This window comes from Panicum virgatum, chromosome 3K, assembly GCF_016808335.1.
Source record: "Panicum virgatum strain AP13 chromosome 3K, P.virgatum_v5, whole genome shotgun sequence".
Classification (NCBI taxonomy): Eukaryota; Viridiplantae; Streptophyta; class Magnoliopsida; order Poales; family Poaceae; genus Panicum; species Panicum virgatum.
Genome location: NC_053138.1, coordinates 11,896,724 through 11,915,164, shown reverse-complemented (window position 1 = coordinate 11,915,164; position 18,441 = coordinate 11,896,724). Strand labels below are relative to the sequence as shown.

At 43.5% G+C, this 18,441-nt stretch overlaps 4 protein-coding genes across 4 annotated transcripts; 3 read left to right on the top strand and 1 right to left on the bottom strand.

The window, feature by feature from the left end:
* Positions 1-473: 473 nt before the first annotated feature.
* On the bottom strand, positions 474-923 carry LOC120700608 (cytochrome P450 709B2-like). The gene has a single exon (XM_039984856.1). The coding sequence runs from the start codon at positions 921-923 to the stop codon at positions 474-476; it is 450 nt and encodes a 149-aa protein (XP_039840790.1).
* A 4,581-nt stretch (positions 924-5,504) lies between these two features.
* On the top strand, positions 5,505-7,012 carry LOC120697616 (probable WRKY transcription factor 51). The gene is made up of 3 exons (XM_039980891.1): positions 5,505-5,877; positions 6,005-6,148; positions 6,371-7,012. Exons 1-3 carry the CDS (start codon positions 5,624-5,626, stop codon positions 6,588-6,590), a joined length of 618 nt encoding a protein of 205 aa, XP_039836825.1. The 5' UTR covers positions 5,505-5,623; the 3' UTR covers positions 6,591-7,012.
* A 618-nt stretch (positions 7,013-7,630) lies between these two features.
* LOC120697615 lies at positions 7,631-11,148 on the top strand. Its single transcript, XM_039980890.1, has 3 exons — positions 7,631-8,057; positions 9,677-10,023; positions 10,104-11,148. Exons 1-3 carry the CDS (start codon positions 7,646-7,648, stop codon positions 10,806-10,808), a joined length of 1,464 nt encoding a protein of 487 aa, XP_039836824.1. The 5' UTR covers positions 7,631-7,645; the 3' UTR covers positions 10,809-11,148.
* Positions 11,149-12,263: 1,115 nt separating this feature from the next.
* Positions 12,264-18,307, top strand: LOC120697614 (glutamine--tRNA ligase-like). Its single transcript, XM_039980889.1, has 22 exons — positions 12,264-12,513; positions 12,643-12,690; positions 12,797-12,868; positions 12,958-13,057; positions 14,110-14,205; positions 14,321-14,382; positions 14,489-14,590; positions 14,671-14,754; positions 14,855-15,007; positions 15,099-15,154; positions 15,294-15,471; positions 15,585-15,782; positions 15,855-15,953; positions 16,031-16,162; positions 16,248-16,384; positions 16,671-16,770; positions 16,858-16,953; positions 17,087-17,187; positions 17,268-17,373; positions 17,455-17,544; positions 17,634-17,763; positions 17,864-18,307. The coding sequence occupies exons 1-22, from the start codon at positions 12,367-12,369 to the stop codon at positions 17,959-17,961; spliced, it is 2,385 nt and encodes a 794-aa protein (XP_039836823.1). The 5' UTR covers positions 12,264-12,366; the 3' UTR covers positions 17,962-18,307.
* The last annotated feature ends 134 nt before the right edge of the window (positions 18,308-18,441 follow it).

The window sequence follows — 18,441 nt, the reverse complement described above, 5'->3', positions numbered from 1 at the left end:
CAGTTATTGCAAGCAAGGACGTGAAGAGCAAGAGATATGACTTGCTCCTAGAAACAATAGCAGGTCGGCCCACATGACATAGGTTCAACGATAAAATAAATGTATGTGACTAACATCACATATATTTCCTTTTACCATATCTCATTACGTACCCTTTTTTAGTAAAAAAAATCATGAAACACATGTGGCCATGCACAATTATATTGACGTAATTAATAGCCCAAAACTGACTTTGTGAGTATATGATATATATATCTGCCGAGAGTTCCGTCATAATCATTATTTATCTATACTATAAAGATCGAAAACAATTGAAAATTTTTCTCACCCGGATCGGACCCACCGTACTCCTCACGCTTGACCCATCTGTCGGGGTCGAGGGAGGTGAGAGGGAGGATAGACCCATAGAAATAGCGAGTTGGAGAGCGTTTCTGCCAAAAAAAAAAATTTTTTTTCTCTCACCGCACCTCCCTCTACCCATGTATGATACCCGGGCTCATGCCCAGCAGCGCCATGATGGTGGGGCCCGGGTCCGGCTTCACGAACAACCCCACCCTGTCCGCAAGCACCCGCCTCGCCATGTTGTAGCTGCCCACGCACAGCGTCGGCGTCGGGCCGGCCCACGACAGGAACACCCGGCCGTGGCGCGCCGCCCACGCGCGGTAGTGCGGCAGCACGCGGGGGACGATGTCGTGGGACCCCCGGTCCAGCGCCTCGCCGCCGGCCGCCGCGCACATCACCTTCACCTCCATGTTGTTGCCGACGAGGAGGCGGTACGGCAGCCCGTTGACACCCTGCCGCGCGAACGCCCGCGGCACGGCGCGAGGGGGCCACACCAGGTGCGCCAGCACCACCCACAGCCACGGGAGCAGCACCACGGCGAGCGCAGCGCCGACCAGCCCCGTCGTTCCGCCGCCGCCCATTGCCGTCGTTATCCGAATGTGAAACTGCTCCCGACAGGAAAAAAAATCGGCAGGTGCATGCTCGGGCAGCTCGGCCAAAAAGACCTCCACTATGGCACACGTATCGAGAAAAAAAACCAAGATTAGTATGTGCATTTAATGAAGAAAAATTGCATCCCATAAATTTTGCTTATATCATTATGTTTCTCTTGATCAGATTTTCAAAATAAGATTATACTTAATATGTTTAGATCCTTTTTAGTTGGAAATAATTTGATGATGAAACTACAACAATTTTATTATCCTTAAAATATTAAATAATTCTGAAACAAATAAAAAAATATTCTACATAATGAAATGTATTCTATCAACAATAGAAATTGTTATGAGAACAAAACAAAATATTTTGAGAACACGGACTGAGCATAGCTTCGCTGGTAAGGTTTTTTGTGGTGGAATCTGCCTACCAAGGTTCGAACCTTTGACTCGGTACTGGTGCTTGTGTTTTTTTGAATTTATTCCAGGATTTAACCTGCTCTATTTTTCCATAGTAGGTGACGTGCCCGTCGATAGCGAAGTGCCAGTGGTGACTTTGTCTATCTCGAGGATCTACCGGCTTACTCTTTCGGAGGGGTAGGGTTGCGTGCATGTATTCATAGAGGTGAGTGAGTGTGCGTGCATTTGTGAGCGTCTGCGTTTGTACTGTGTTTCACAGAAAAAAATGTTCCAAGAACAAGATAAAATTTTTGTAAGAATAAATTGTTCTGGGAGGAATAAAAATATTTTGGAAACATCTTATTGAAGTATAGTAAAAAAATGACAGTGACTTTGGATAAAGTTAGCGAATGAGACAAAAGAAAAAAAAAGAAACTGGTCAATGAAGACATAGCTCAAGAAGTTATATAGGCCGTGTGATTAATATAATTGCCCTAGGAGCCTCACTAACAGGACGCGGGGGAGCAAGTCGTAGCTGCCCGGCCTTCCTGGCTCTACGACTTTGTCAGCAAGGCCATCGACGAATGGACCCGTGCCACGCCAATTCGGCGATTCCTCGAGAGTGTCTGGGCTCCTAACCCTTCATTCTTCTCTTGATTTATTTGCTATTTTTTTTTTGAGGAAGTGTAAAAATTTCGTCTAATCCTGATAGGTTAGTAAGCTGATACCTTTGATCATTGTGTAACCCATATTTTCACGCGGTAGGGGGCATGAGAAGCAAGGAAGCAGATAAAGTTAGAGTTTGCATCGGTTAGTGTTAAACACGCCAAGTCAGACAGCTATTGTATTCTCCAGATTGATTGATTAATATTTTAGCACCTGCTAATGTGTTAAAATTCTTACCTTTCTTTAATCATAAGGAACAATCAGTTGGACAAATGAGGATCGGTAGATTGACTATTTTAAACTTTGATCTGTTTAATTGCATAGTTACTTCTTCATCAAAGTCACTAAAGTCTGTTTTTTTAATCACGTGCATGTCGCATTAATTGAAAATGTTTCTCACTCGGATCGGACCATCATACCGCTCGCGCTGGACCCACCTATCAGTAGTTTTTTTAAACACATGCGTACCGCATGTGCATCTCTGCTAGTTTTTCAAAATACCGATTGAATCAGCATCCAATCCTCCACCGTGGCTCGCCGGAACGCCATCGCCTTGCGCCGGCCGTCCCCTGGGTACATCTTCTTCCTTGTGCTTGGCTCGCATCCACCCTAGCTCGTGTGGAACGTGTAATCTCCCGCCTTTAAGCGGAGGCGGTAGAGCAGGGGATTCTCGGAGATGCCTGCGGTGGTTGCGTCGGCTGCGGAGAGGCTACAGGCAGCGGGCGAAACCGAGGTGGTGCTGGCAGGGGCCATGCCCCTCTCCCCCTTCAAGAAAATGAAAACCATTGCATAGTGTATGTCTTTTGATAAAATTAGATCAAATTTCTATAGGAAATCAACGCTAAATTTAAAGAAAGACTAATTTTTCTTTAACAGAATAGCCTATTTGATTGGAGATGATTCAATATGATTGACAGCTACTCTGTTTAAAGCAGTGTGACTAACCTACACGTGACCCCATATCAGGAGCGGAGCCAGTAAATTTGTATATATAATTATATATAGTTAACTATGGGTTGGAACTTGGAAGTTTCAATTAGTAGGTTTAGCCACATAACTATGAGTTTAAGCATCAAATGGGCGGACAAGATGGGTTATTTAGTTGAGCAGGTTAGGTCGCCATTTGATTTCGATGAGCATTGGGGTGGGATGAGTAAGAGATAGGTTTAGCCCCGTTAGCAGGCCGAAGCACAAGAGACCACCGTGGCAAGGAACCAGCTTCTCTTCCCAATCTAGCAGAACGATCCAACTACCAGCTGACGTGCCTGCCTCTCGATTCCTCGGTGCATCGTGACATCACTGGAACCGCGCAATAGTCTAGGAGGATGGGAATGGGATTGCTATATATGCTCACGTCAGGAACTACTAGTCCTGGGCGCTTAGCAGGTTCAACGTCGCCTAATCCGCTTCCTAACCTCGAACCCAGGGCAGAGTTTCTTTCGGTGAGACCGGCTGCATTATCGCTCGTCAAACTAAATTAGGCTCTAATCCCTCCGTGGAGGGATCGGAACAAAATCCGAGCAAGCCAGGCCAGTGCCAAACAGCGACGCCACACCAGCTGGCTCACGGATCCCCGTCGCCGTCGCCGTCGCCGTCGCCGTGTGCATTCGGACGAGATGGAGACGGCGACGACCCGCGCTGTCTTCTTCCTGCGAGTCTGCCGGAGAAGACACGGCAGATGACGCCGGATCGGAAGCGGCCGGACAGCCCCCCGCGCGCCGTGCGATCGATTTGATCGATGTGCGGCCCGGCGAGGAGGCGGCATGCAGCTGGTCGCGGAGGGTGTCGGTTTCGACCTCTCTTCGTCTCCAGCCGGCCAGCTGGTGGTGATCGACGGAGTGAGGAGGCCGCTCGGTGCCTTCCATTTCGTGACTGCGGCTTTCGCTCCAAATAAACCCATCTCGCTTCTCTCTTTTGAGGCTGGACTAGCGCTTTCGGATAATTTGCGCTATTCGTATCCAAAAAGAAATTCAAAATGCTGGAAATTTTCTATACTTGCAAAAAAAAATTTGAACCATTTAGATAAGCTTTGCTGAGGGAAAGCTTTTTGCGTTGCACGTCATTCATTAATGAATTTTAGCAGTGCTGTACTATACTGGCATGTATTATGCAGCTTCCATTATTTCGTACTGTACACTAGCACATATACATAGAGAGAGGTAAGGTCAAAACTGTACTGGCACAGACGCAACACGGGGCAGAAGAAATTATTTGGAATACACGATTTTTTTCTTATCTTCTCCAGATGATTTTTCTTTATTTACTGCGTGGCAGCACATTAGCACTCACAAAATCTGAAAGCTTTATCGACCACAAAATAATTCAGTCAATTATTAATTAAAGAAAGAACTCCAAAAGTAGCTATAGAATATTGACGAGGATCGGAGAAGATAATTCTTTTGCTCTCTTTTTGCGTCCACTAGCTAGATCCAAATTATATTCCACTGCACGTGCCAATTTATTTACCTTTAAAAGAGTGTAATCAAGTAGGAAAACTACATCGTTAAGGATCTAGATGCATGACAAGTATGTCGCTGTCAAGCAACCAACGCCTACTAGCTCTCTCAAATTAAGTGAGCAAAGGAGAAAGAGATGAGAGGGTATAGGGAGATAAAGATACGAGAAAATCAAATGATTTGTCCGCAGCTTAGATTTGTTCCATATGCATAAAGCATACTAGTCTTTTGTGAACTCTTTGGAACAGAGGTACAAAAAAAAACTCACGAGGACTTTGCTTTTCCAGACAATCTACCCCCAAAAATTATTTGTATAAAGTTAAGCTATATATTTATCACAAATATCCCACACCAAATTTTACAAGATTATACTCTGTCTGTAATATATTTGTTTTTCTCGTACAAGTTGCACTATATATATATATATAATATATATATATATATATATATATATATATATATATATATATATATATATGAGAGCCATGTTCAGTTACAAAATTCCAAATTTTTTTTCCGACACCTGCATTGAGATTTAAATCTAGACGAAATAAAAAACACATTGCGACTGCTGTCTGTAAATGGCGAGACGAATCTAATGAACCTAATTAGGCTGCAATTAGATGCTAAATTGCTACAGTAATGATACAGTAAATAACCTCTAATGACAGATTAATTAGGCTCATTAGATTCGCCTCGCGATTTACAGACGAGTTCTGTAATTATTTTTGTAATTAGTCTATGTTTAGTACTTCAAATATACAAAGATGCATTTTCAAAAATTTTACAGGCTGCAACCAAACACGGCCGAGAATAATCCACACCAAGTGCATCAACTTACAAGGGGGTGCATGTCACAGTCAGATCACGTATCGCAAATGTACAGTTGAATTGACACGTGACGTATCTCTGAAAGCGGAAACACAGCAGTGGTCCAAGGAATTGACAGGTGACGCATCTCAGAACTTTCCGGCCTGCTTTGGGAAGCCTCCACGAAGCCTTGCAGATCGCAGGCTCGGATGTTTATAAATTGCAGAGGCCGGCAGGCCAAAAATAATATTCAGAGGCACAGCGCACACAAGCAAGGCGGCTAGCTACAGACGCGGCTAGTGGCGCGAGTACACACAGCCACGCCCAGTGCGAAGCTTGCTGGTGCATGCGGCAATGGCGGCTTCGCTTGGGCTAAACCCTGAAGCTCTCTTCAGCTCCCACTCGTCGTCATACTCCTCGCCCTTCATGTCCGGCTACGCGCCGCAGAGATTCCCGGCGGCCGATAACACCGTCGTCGACGACGCGGCGGCCTTCTCCTCAGAGCTCGATGATCTTTGCCAGCTTGAGTACTCGCCGGCACCGCTCATCGCCGGCGCCGGCGCCGGCGCCGGCGGCGGGGCTGGGGACGATCGCGACGAGAAGCCGATGTATGTAACATATATACGCACCGAATATTTAATTAATTTCCGGGGTAGGGTGTGGTAGTTTTGGTTGGTAGTCATGTTGCTTAATTTACCTCGATGCTGCTTTAATTTGGTGATTGGATTTGAGCAGGTGGTGTGGGGGGCGAGATGAGAAGAGACCCAGGAGCAGTGGAAGGATTGGGTTCAGAACGAGATCGGAGGTGGAGATCTTGGACGACGGATTCAAATGGAGGAAGTACGGGAAGAAAGCTGTCAAGAACAGCCCTAATCCAAGGTAAACACACGCGTGCGCTCTAATTTCGAGTTCAAGTGCAACCAAACTTGTAGAATTCTAGCAAATGGAAGCAGGTCACACGTCCTTACAAAATCATTTTTCACCTACCCCGAGAAACAGTTAAATTCCAAGAACATTCAATCGATCGAAGAGCTAAAAATTGAAATATTTTCTCCCTCGATTCTGAATTTCTGACGGGCGTTGTGGCGGGCACGCGTGCAGGAACTACTACCGGTGCTCGTCGGAGGGCTGCGGCGTGAAGAAGCGCGTCGAGAGGGACCGCGACGACCCCCGCTACGTCATCACCACCTACGACGGCGTCCACAACCACGCCAGCCCCGGCGCCGCCGCCATCATCCAGTACGGCGGAGGCGGCTTCTACAGCCCGCAGCACAGCGGCTCGCCGTCGGCCGCCTCCTACTCGGGCTCCTACCTCTTCTGATGAGACTTCCGAGCCATTCTTCCCCGAACGTGCCTCAGCAGTGAGCACGTGTTGTTACATTACAACGAGAGCCTTGCTTGACCCGCTGGTTTACCCCAAGTAGGATGAGAAGAACGATAGCGGCCGGCTAGATTCCGACCTGCTTGTGTATTTTTACAGTTGTGTGCAGTAGTAGTAATAATTGAGCTAGAAGTACTTTATTAAGCACCTCATCAATTAGTTACCTCTTCTGATGATGCATCATCACTAGGATAACTGATGACAGCATGCTTCTTACTTGCCCTCTTTCTCTGTTCTGTTTTAGTTTCTTTGTACACGTACGCTTTGTAATCTATACGCGGTCGTTAAAAGGCTGCTGATTTAACCTCATTTCTCATTTCTCAACAATTATCATCGAATATATACTGGGGGTTTATCAGTGAGCATTTTTTTTTTCTTTTTGCAGTGTATATAGCGCTTGCTTGGTGCTTGTTGATACCTAGTTATTCTAAAAAAGGTGTATGGTAACTTTGAAGGGATAATGCTCTAGTTTACTTAGGAAACTTTTAACAAATGCAAGATAGTTACTTCCTGGCTTGTTCCTCCAGCTCGTTCCCCTCTCTGGTCCAAGCGACCATCAAGTCTAGTCAAAAGTCAACAGTCAACAGTCATGCAACATCCATTTCTTGGCATTTCCCATTTGGATTCAGCAATATATAGCATCTGCACACACACGCACGCAAAGTAGAGGAACAAACCCATAGCTTCGAAATAGGCTTGGGGGATGGTATGCCTAATAGTGTGCATAACCAAATAAGGCAGCAGCTTTCGTTTGTTGTTCCCCTTCCATGGCCAATGTTAGTGGATTGTTAGGCATGCGACCTATAATTGCACTGTAGTCCAATGTATGTTATTTTGGTTCACATCTACATTTCTACATGGTGGATAAATTTAGCATACCACTTTGCATTGTGAGTCATTCATTTCACATAATCACAAACCTAAAAATTATGTTTCACCACTATAAAAAATCTTTTACATGATCTTTGCGCCAAAAGTTTGGCTAGTCATGCCGAATGAGTGTCACGATTCATGAAACCAGGCCTCGTTCGCCTAACTATACCAAAATTTCGCCTAACTTCGCCAGCCAGGCACCGCAGGGCGTGCGGCCGTCCCTGTGGGCCCTACATGTCATGCTATTCCTCCCCGAGGATCCTCCCCCAAATTCCCCAAAACACAGGCTGCCTCGCGGCAGCTGCCGGCCACATCGCGCGCCCGCCTCGCCGCCGTTCCCGCCGCAGCCGCACCACAGCGCCTCCAGATTCCTCCTCCGCTTCTGCATAGCCACACAGGGACCCGAGCAACCAGCCTACTCCTCCCTCCCGCATCTGTCACCGGCCGCGCCGTGGGAGCTTGCCATTTCTTGGATCTCTGGGCGGCCGGTGCTGGGCACGATGTCTGGAGGCCAAGAAGACCCCGAAGGCTCAGGTGACTTCGATTGGTCTAAGCTAGCTCTCAGTTTTATATTAATGCGTTTTTTTGGAAGAATAAGATGAGTGCTTCGACTATCTAGCTAGCTTGAGCTTGTACAGTTCAAGTTACTTATCTAATGCAATGCACGAATCTCTGCAGGCCTATGAATAGCCTAGAGATACTTGGTTGGTAATAGCCTTCCCTGATACAATTTGTGCTGCCATCGTAAACAGGCACACGTCCTGTTTTTGCCAGGGTAGTTTATTCCATTTTATATGAGTACGGTTATTTGGTCTTTGAACATTTTTTGGAGTTTTGTTTAACTAGGGGTTACTTCCTAATATCTTGTTGTAGCAACCCTTGTTCACTTTTGCAATATCTTTTTAAAATGACAATATGCGTGCCAATCAGACACAATGAGAATTTTGCCATTAATCTTTTTCTATGAGAATTTTCGTTGAGCTTTAAACGTGAACTAATACAGGGCTGCAAATTGATGATGCCCAATGAATAGATTTTTATTTATTATCAGTAGTGTCAGTGATGCACTAGACATATTTGGCAGCTCAAATAACCGGGGAAAAGAATCCAGAATAGATGCAGGCTGCAAACTGGTGTGTCCAAGGAATAGTTCTTTACCTGTTCTTAGTCGTGTTCATGATGTGCTCTGATCGTCAGTACTGCATCAGCCATCTTTTTCAGTCCTTTAACATATGAAATAACCTAGAATAAACAAGGAGTAAGGGAGTTAAAAAATCATGAGCCATATTTTGCTTGCAGAAGTAACAACACTTGAAAAACAAATTGAGCTTGCTGAACATATTAGTTCTTAGGGACACCCTGAGCCTAAGTAAAGCAAAATATTCCTGTAGGGATGGAAACTGGGTATTCTGTAACACTGAGTGAGATGAGTTATAAATTTGTAGTGTTCGCAATTCAATGAAATTGGATGAATTTTACTTGTTGTAGGTAACCAGTACTTAGCTGATGTAAGGTATGCGGTTAGGTCCCATATACTACCACGTATAGATATTTTAATGCCATTTAAATAAGTCTGAAAGTGGGGTGTATCATGGTGACCATACAACTCCATGATTCCCCAATTGACAAATGGTACTGGCAATTGAGCGAGCATTTGAACTTTAACATAATTTGCTTTTAATGCTTACTCACTAGTTTTCATTCCTTGTCCTTACAGTCACAGGAATCTATTGAATATTGTAATGTCATGTTCTGCCCACAGAATTAGATCCCAAAAAAATGTCTGGTTGGTATTAGCATTTCTTTGATTTATTAAAGTAGTTATAGCCTTAGACATAGCACAGTGGAACTACCAATTGATCTTGTAATAGATTAATGAGGATGACTGATCCTGGGGCGTATGACGAAAACATTGATTTCCCTTGTGATTTACTACTTTACAATGCTGACGGCACTATTTGTACTGATCTCACTTCTAGCTACCTCTACTGGTGTGCATTACTTGTTATGAATTCAATTGTTGCTAGTACTTCTTCTATATGGTACAAAATTTTAAAGTTTGATTGACCTACTTCTATTGATACAGTGGCAATCTTGCTGCAAAATTGCACTGAAATCTTCTTACCTAATGTCATCATACTTTATTCATGTAGATCACAACATGGACCTGGAAGAAGGCAATACCACCACTAGGATCAAAAGGGCAAAAGCCACAAATTGGCCCAGGGTCATGTCAAAGTTTTTGCTTGATTGGTACCTTGAGAAGAAGAGAGGAATGCCACCCAAGACCAAGTTCAAGAAGATGCACCATGTTTGCTGCACATCTGCAGTTAACTCTAAATTCAGAACAAATTACTCTGTTGTTCAGGTCCATCGCCATTTTAGGCGTTTCAAGGAGATTTGGATCATTGTGACTCGGTATGCCAATGTGACTGGGAGCAGGTTCAACAATAAACACAAAATGCTTATACTTCCTGCTGCCACTATGGCCAGTTTACCTGTAAGTATTGTATCATAAGAAAGAACAGATTGTTTTTGCATTGTTTTCCCACTGCACTAATGAATATTTTTCTTTAACAGATAGCGGAGCGTGCTATTCTCGCCAAGCCCATTCCGTTCTTTGACCATCTGCTACAGCTCTTTAATGAAGGTCAGCTGGATGCTGCTTGCATGAGAGACCCTATTATGGACGATGATTCTCATGAGGAGTTGGAAGCCCAGATTGCATTAAATATTATGGCCCAGGGTGCAGATACAAGGGATCAAGAAGGGGCAAACTTAGATATTATTGAGTTAGAAGGTGAAGATTACCATCATGAGGTGGCAGCAAGTAGCGGTGGGGTCCCTTGTGAAGTGATGTCTGACACTAGTACACCATCTGCTCAGCCATCTGGGTCCTTTGCTGAGAGCACATTGGCTGCTCTCAAGCCTAGCGCAAAGAAGATGAAGATCATCAGCAGAACAGAACCAAGTCCGAAGCCGCAGACTCCAGTTCCTCATGATATCAGGGACGTAGATGCGTTGAACAGTACATTAGTGGGGATCCGTGACAGTGCTCCAAAACTGGTTCAGGCAGTACCAACATCAACATTAGACCCAAATGCCCCTCTATGGAATATGCTAAAAGAAATTCCACTGACTGTCACGGATAAGGTCTCTGTTGGAATGTACCTCAGCAAGCCAGAGTCTGAAGTGCGTCGAAGCTTTTTCATGAACATGGGTAAGGAGTACCTCGAATCATGGGCCCATAAGTTCTTGGCTGGAGTGGAACCTGGAGCCTTATAGTTCGATAACTGAATCCAGATTGAGGCTTTCCTGCAACTGCATCATAGTGTGAGCGTTGACTGTGCTGCTGAGCTGTCATATATAGGATCTTGTTGTTATGGCGATTTTATGTTCTACAATATGCACATTTTGTGCTTTGTCAGTTGTTAAATATCAATTCGGTAGCTGTCATGTAACTTAATATATGGACAAATTAGTTCGCCTCTCAGTTTATAAGCCTTTCAGGTTATTTTTAGCTCTGAACCCCCCAGGTTGTATATGGTAGCTGAAATGGTCTAATGTTACTTGTGACATATCTTTTAGTCTTGTTTGTAGGAGATATATACCGTCTCTTTTTTGAGTTGCCTGAGTTTTGCCGACTTTTGCGTGGTTGACATAGGCATGGTACTGGCTACACACTGTCTAAAACTAATTTAATATTGTAGGTTCTATAAATTTTTATCAAAGTTATAGAAGTTTAACCTAGGACATAAATCTAAAACATCTTTGGAATAGATAGTGCTTAGTTATTTGCATATACTGACTGGGAAAAACATTCTTGTTTGACTATATTGTAAAACAATATGCATTATTCTGCGCATAATGTTTTAGAAATTATGGTTTTTAGACACAGTAGTTAAAACATACACCCAAAATAAGACCTTAAACGTTTTTCAAGCTATGAAATAATCTGTGTCAACCTTTCATAACCTTTACCGTTTGAGTTCAAATAGGTAGATTGTTCGTGCGCGTTCACAAGGATGACTGTGCATATGTTTGAATCATTTTTTTAAAGAAAAGTATTGAAATTATTAAATTTTCGCTGTGGATCTGTCAGCAACAGATCCTCCCTCTGTCTTTGTAATGCAAGTTGGACCGCAAGACATCCTCACAAATCACGATGCTTGCCATTGATCCACAAGTGATCAAACTTTTACATTCTTATAAGATTCTATTTCTGCTCCAAATTATTAGTCATTTAGCTCTTCTAGATGTATAGTTTTTATCTAAACGTAGTGTCAATCTAGGTGTTTAACAAAAGCTATGTATCTATAAAATTGAAACAACCTATATTTTAGAACAGAGGGAATATAAATTAGTTTGAAGGACAAGGTTTGAGGCTGGTTATGTGATTTGGAAGTATATATACTCACAAGTCACAAGTGGCACGTTGTTTTTCTAACTGCAGAGTGGGTGGGTCCGATCAGTGGCGGAGGTAGGATTGGGGATTAGGGGGACTAAATCAATAGAGTTAGGGATTGAGATGAATTTTTAATAGTAAATTAATATTTTTGCTACAGTATTGAGTGCAATTATTTGCTTTAGGGGGGCTGGAGCCCCTGTGCATCCGCCGCTGGGTCCGATTCTCTCTATACAAATGGAAGACATACTATCTATTGGGAGTTTATTTTGAAATGAATTTTTACAAGGACCTTGTCGCATAATAGGGCTAGGGTTTTACACTTGAAGTGGGCCCACAACTCCCCAGGCAGGCCATACCTCGTATCAGCTCAGGCCTCCCACGCTCGCTCCGACACCTCGGCCGTCACGTCGGAGCTGCGCCGCAAACCAGCCGAAAATGGCGACCGCCAGCGACGGAGACAAGGGGGCGGCAGCGCCGCCGCAGCTTGAGTCGTTTCTGGCCATCGGGTTGGACCAGCGCACGGCGGAGAACGCCCTCGCCAATCGCAAGGTCACAGCCAACCTCACCGCCGTCATCGCCGAGGTATGCGCCACGCCGCCACCCGCCTCAGCTCGTCCCTCCCGCTTCGATTCGAGCCGATGAGAGAGGAATCACGCCCCTAGCGTTGCGTCTGCGGTTAATTCGCAGTTCTAACTGTTGCTCGTGCCGCAGGCTGGTGTTACTGGGTGCGACAAATCTGTGGGGAATCTCCTCTACACTGTAAGAGTTTCAAACTGTTGAATTGAGTGATCGAAGATGTATCTTCGGTGATGCCTTTTGAATTGCAATTGGCCAACGACCGTGAATCTGTTATGCAATTGAATAGGTTGCGACGAAGTACCCGGCAAATGCACTAGTGCACCGCCCCAATCTCATTAAGTACATTCTGTCAGAAAAGGTGCTTTTGTTTTCCTGATGTTCTGTAGTCCTTGATTATGCTATGCTGTAATCTTGGATGAGTTTTAACTCAAACCATGCAATTTCCAGATCAAGAACTCTGCGCAATTGGATGCTGCACTGTCGTTTCTTTCTACCTTGGGTCCTGATTCCTTGGATCCGGTGAAGTTTGAAGAGGCTTGTGGTGTGGGTATGTTTTCTTAGATGTAGTTTTCTCCATGCCATTTCTGCAGTTAAAATTTGTAAAGGTGTGGAGCCACAAGCTCTTGCTGTTGATAATTTGTATTAAGTTCTTGTTTAGTGCAGCATTTTTTGTTACAAGAATCAGTGACAACTTACAAACTAGTATGCCTTTTGATAATCAAGCATGGTTCTTAAGGCGTCGCCTAGGCGCTCAGGGAGGCCAAGGCGTCGCCGACGCCCAGCCAGAAGAGAGGAAGAGTAAGGGGAAGGAGCGACCGGGATGAGGTGTCCATGGTCGCCTTACCATAACAGCAGCAAAGTGAGAGAGGGAGGGAGGGAGAAGGGGGAGGAAGAGGAGAAACAGCTTCCTGCTAGCTCTGGCGTCGATCCGACGGACAGCAGCCATCTGGAGAGCGTGAGGAAGGGAGGGAGAAGGGAGAGGAAGGGAAGGCTTCCCTGCTGGCTCTGGCGGCTGGCGCGGATCCAGCAGGCAGCGGCTCACCTGGAGAACTTGAGGGAGGGAGAAGGGAGAGGGAGAGGAGGGGGAAGCTTCCTGCTAGCTCCGGTGAGGGAGGGAGAAGGAGGGAGAGGGCGAGGGCGAGGAGGGAGAGGAGCGGAAGGCAGCCGCCACCGCCGGCAGTGACTCGCGAGCGAAGGGTGGGCAAGTTTGAGAGTGTTCGGGAGAGGGGAGCTAGGTCAGGCCTGGTGGGGATGTGGGGTGGTGCTTGGGCTTTTAGTGGGCTGGGCCAAGTTGTCTCCTTTCTCTTATTCTTTTTCCTTTTCTCCCTTCTCCTTCCTTCTCTTTTTTCTTTTTCTCCCTACATCCTGCTGCTATAAGGCGTCGCCTTGCTCGCCTAGGCGTCCGCCTAGGCGTCGCCTCGCCATGCCGACGGGGTCGCTCGCCGTGCCTCGCCTTAACGCCTTAAGAACATTGTAATCAAGTAAAATCAATGTACTTTAAATAATATCAGCTATTGGATTACTTAAAGTATACTCTCCCATTGTCCGTATTGATTCGATGTTATGCTCACTGGTCCATAATATTTCCTTTTCTTACAGGGGTAGTTGTTTCATTTGAAGAGATTCAGTTGGCAGTCTCTGATGTTCTAAATGAAAATATGGAAGCCATAGTGGAACAGCGATATCGTATAAATGGTTTGGGTTCCAGTTCACCTTCTTTTACTTCATTCAATGTTATTATTTCACCTTTTTTTCTTTTGACATGGACTCTAAGAGTTGAGCGTTATCTGTTCCTGTTTTTCTTTTTCAGTTGGTAGCTTATGTGGACAAGTTAGGAAGAGGCACCCCTGGGGTGATGCTAAGTTGGTCAAGGTTACTAAATAGCTGAAGCTGTTGGAATTTTTTCCCCATATTTTTACATGTTGTGAACTTGGCAATATGGATCGCACTTAGTTACTACAACTTGGTTATGCTACAGGAGGAAATTGAGAAAAGGCTTATGGAGATTTTAGGTCCAAAGACAGAAGCAGATAATGCTAAGCCAATGAAAAAGAAAAAGGAGAAGCCTACCAAAGTTGAGGTTTGTTAGCAATTCTTTCAAGTTTAAGATAGGACTATCTAATTATCATGTCAGTCAGTATGGTTTTCAATGATCATCAGGAGGAAAAAACTGTTGCTGCTCCACCTTCTGAGGAGGAACTAAATCCCTACTCCATATTTCCTCAACCAGAAGAAAACTTCAAGGTACTGTGAAGGCATGAACTGTATGAGATGCCATCATATTCATCATACTATGGAAGACTTAAATGAAATAATCTTGACTGCCCTTATTTTGGTGATTTAGGTCCATACAGAAATATTTTTCAGTGATGGAAATATATGGAGAGCACACAACACAAAGAGTATTTTAGAGAAACATCTTAAAGTAACTGGAGGAAAAGTGATGACCCGCTTTCCCCCAGAGCCTAATGGATACCTTCATATTGGTCATGCCAAGGTTCTGATAATCCCCTGCGATGAAGTGATCTTTATTCTAATATGAGTTTCATGAAATTTGAAATGATGCTTACATGCTTTCTCATATACAGGCTATGTTCATTGATTTTGGACTGGCTAAAGAGCGCAATGGCCACTGTTACCTTAGGTATGAAGGAATTTTAATTGATCTAGAGATATATATACTTTTCTGTCACAAATACTTACAGACTTCTCTCTTGACTGTTTTATTTTCTTTCATGCACTTTTACATTGAAAAACATGCTGATATGATATCGGTGCAACAGGTTTGATGATACAAATCCAGAGGCCGAGAAGAAAGAATACATAGACCATATTCAAGAAATTGTCACATGGATGGGCTGGGAACCTTACAAAGTTACATATACAAGTGACTATTTCCAAGATTTATATGAACTTGCTATTTGTTTGATACAGAAGGGACTAGCCTATGTTGATCACCAGGTTTGCTTTCTTTGAGCTTGCTTGTTTGGATCAAAAGAAGCTAGAATTTCACGTATAGGCGTGTTTTGATAACAAGAAATATGAAGCATGTTGATATTGAGTGATGCTTGCAGACCCCAGAAGAAATTAAGGAGTACAGAGAAAAGAAGATGAATAGTCCGTGGAGAGATAGGCCCATTGAAGAGTCACTGAGGTTATTTGAAGATATGAGACGTGGGTTGATTGCTGAGGGAAAGGCTACTCTTCGGATGAAGCAGGACATGCAGAATGACAACAAGAACATGGCTGATTTAATAGCATATAGAATAAAGGTAATTGATCCGACATAACTGTCTGTATTTTTCTCAAGTGTAGGATTATAATCTTTGTTAATGTACATGCAGTTTACACCTCATCCACATGCTGGAGACAAGTGGTTCATCTACCCAAGCTATGACTATGCTCATTGTTTGGTAGATTCTCTTGAGAACATTACACACTCGGTAATGTCTAATTATTTCTTTCCGGTTGTTTGGGCCCTAAATTGTCATCAACTAATCTAACTATTAAATATTGTCAGTTGTGTACTCTAGAATTTGACATACGTCGTCCGTCATACTACTGGCTGCTTGTAGCCTTGGGCCAGTACCAGCCACATGTCTGGGAATATTCAAGGCTAAACATATCAAACAATGTTATGTCCAAAAGAAAGGTATAGCACTGAAACTTGTGGATGCAATTCTATTTATGGAGTAGTTCTATTATATAGTTAGATGTTACATCCTCTTGTCTTGCAGCTGAATCGACTTGACACAGACAAATGGGTTGATGGGTGGGATGATCCTCGACTGTTGACACTAGCAGGGCTAAGAAGGAGAGGAGTATCATCAACAGCAATTAACTCTTTCATTCGTGGAATGGGAATAACAAGAAGGTAAGTTGAGAAATGTTTTTCATAGATTCTTAAAAGAATTGCCCACCTATTTTGCTATGTACACCATTGTTAGGGAAACAAAGTGAATCACAGATCCCAATGCACTTTGGTTGGGTAGAAAATGGGTGCATATATGCACCTAGAGCACAAAATCGCCAAACAAAGTGGTCCCTTTCTATACCAATCTCAGGAAAATCTTTATTTTTCATTGCAGTTTTTATATTACTGATACCACTAAATCTACTTTTTATATTACTGATACCACTAAATTTATTTTTCACTGCAGTGACAATAGCTTAATTCGCGTTGAACGCCTTGAATACCATATTAGAGAAGAGCTTAACAAAGTAGCCCCTCGAGCTTTGGTCGTTTTGCATCCTCTAAAGGTTCTCCATTAAACTATTTTCCATTTTTTTTACTTTGTTAATCGCTTAACTGATGAACTAATTTTTTTATTGTTTTGGTGAATAAAGGTTGTTATAACTAATTTAGATCATGGAACAATAATTAACCTTGATGCCAAAATGTGGCCTAATGCCTCCGATGATGATGCTTCAGCCCACTACAAGGTGCTTCTTAATTCCCACATGTTATATGATATCTTTCTTAGAAAAAAAAGATTGGATTTTTTTGTGGTAGTGAAATGATATCATTCTGCTAAAGTTCTGCTATTGCCTGTGATGTCTATCCCAACTTTCCTAGGTTCCATTCTCAAGAACTGTCTACATTGAGCAATCTGATTTCCGCCTAAAGGATTCGAAAGATTTCTATGGGCTTGCTCCTGGTAAATCAGTGATGCTGAGGTAATATATTTGCAAGCATCTAAGTGGTTCACCTACTTCATGCCTAGTCAGCTGATGTGTGTTGCTAATTGAATGGATAGACATGCATTCCCGATAAAATGTACGGAGGTTATCTATGGAGACAATCCGGATAGCATTGTTGAAATCCGAGCTGAGTATGACCCTTCTAAGGCTACAAAACTGAAGGTACATAAGCTGCTGAAATCCTTCTGTACATTAGAATTTTTTTGTAGCTTTTTATTTCTGATTCATCTACAATTTGTGTAGGGCGTATTACACTGGGTTGCGGAGCCTTCTCCTGGGGTTGAGCCACTCAAGGTTGAAGTCAGATTGTTTGAGAAACTGTTTCTTTCAGAGGTATAATATTTTCTTCCTTCCCTTCCTGTTGCAAGTGTCTGTTGTAATGTAATGTCCCGCTGAATTGCTTGGATGTCTTTCCTATTCAGAACCCTGCGGAGCTGGAGGATTGGCTGGGTGATCTCGACCCACAGTCAAAAGAGGTGATAAAGGGTGCATATGCTGTACCATCACTTGCAAATGCGGTGCTGGGGGACAAATTCCAGTTTGAACGCCTTGGTAACATCATTAGGATCATGTTTATATGTTAACTCCTTGGATAAACAAGATAAAGGATTCCTTTGTCTTAGTTTCTTACCACCGTGTTGCGCGGTTACAGGTTACTTCGCTGTGGATTCAGACTCAACGCCTGAGCGGCTGGTGTTCAACAGAACGGTTACCTTAAAGGACTCCTATGGAAAAGCTGGGCCCAAGTGATCTATCGCCTTCTGCGGACGAAGAGTTTGCTCGCTTTGCTTGGCGAAAAAAGATTTTGTTGTTGTAATGCTGTTAGTGGTCTATAAAGAGTTGTAGGACACTGCCCTGCATGAGATTTTGTGGGGCGCCACAATTTTGCTTCGATGACACCAGCATTCACTCTGTTCGCTGCATCCAACTAACAGTATTTTTCTCGCACACTAAATCAGCACCAGCCAGCAGCCACCAGTCAGCAATCAGTATTTTTCTCTCACAACAATCAGCACCAGCCATAGCAGAGCGAATAGAGTGATTGAACTGAACTGTTGTTTTATGGTAACTCAACATGATAGCGAGTTTGATTTAACATCTCGGGATTTGGTGTGACATCGAAGAAGATACCTACCCATTTGCAAATATTCTTCCAAACTAAAAATAATAATGCCCAACACTATTGCACAACTATTCCAGGATTTTTTTACATTATAATATTTGCATACT

What these genes read in the sequence shown, in the direction of transcription:
- LOC120700608 (XM_039984856.1), bottom strand. Translation starts at nt 923, where the DNA reads ATGGGCGGCGGCGGAACGACGGGGCTGGTCGGCGCTGCGCTCGCCGTG.
- LOC120697616 (XM_039980891.1), top strand. Translation starts at nt 5,624, where the DNA reads ATGGCGGCTTCGCTTGGGCTAAACCCTGAAGCTCTCTTCAGCTCCCAC. An exon ending in GATCGCGACGAGAAGCCGAT is followed by an intron (nt 5,878 to 6,004) that starts GTATGTAACATA and finishes GGATTTGAGCAG; the next exon opens with GTGGTGTGGGGGGCGAGATG. An exon ending in AAGAACAGCCCTAATCCAAG is followed by an intron (nt 6,149 to 6,370) that starts GTAAACACACGC and finishes GCACGCGTGCAG; the next exon opens with GAACTACTACCGGTGCTCGT.
- LOC120697615 (XM_039980890.1), top strand. Translation starts at nt 7,646, where the DNA reads ATGAGTGTCACGATTCATGAAACCAGGCCTCGTTCGCCTAACTATACC. An exon ending in AGAAGACCCCGAAGGCTCAG is followed by an intron (nt 8,058 to 9,676) that starts GTGACTTCGATT and finishes TTATTCATGTAG; the next exon opens with ATCACAACATGGACCTGGAA. An exon ending in CCACTATGGCCAGTTTACCT is followed by an intron (nt 10,024 to 10,103) that starts GTAAGTATTGTA and finishes TTTCTTTAACAG; the next exon opens with ATAGCGGAGCGTGCTATTCT.
- LOC120697614 (XM_039980889.1), top strand. Translation starts at nt 12,367, where the DNA reads ATGGCGACCGCCAGCGACGGAGACAAGGGGGCGGCAGCGCCGCCGCAG. An exon ending in TTCATATTGGTCATGCCAAG is followed by an intron (nt 15,008 to 15,098) that starts GTTCTGATAATC and finishes TCTCATATACAG; the next exon opens with GCTATGTTCATTGATTTTGG. An exon ending in GGAATGGGAATAACAAGAAG is followed by an intron (nt 16,385 to 16,670) that starts GTAAGTTGAGAA and finishes TTTTCACTGCAG; the next exon opens with TGACAATAGCTTAATTCGCG.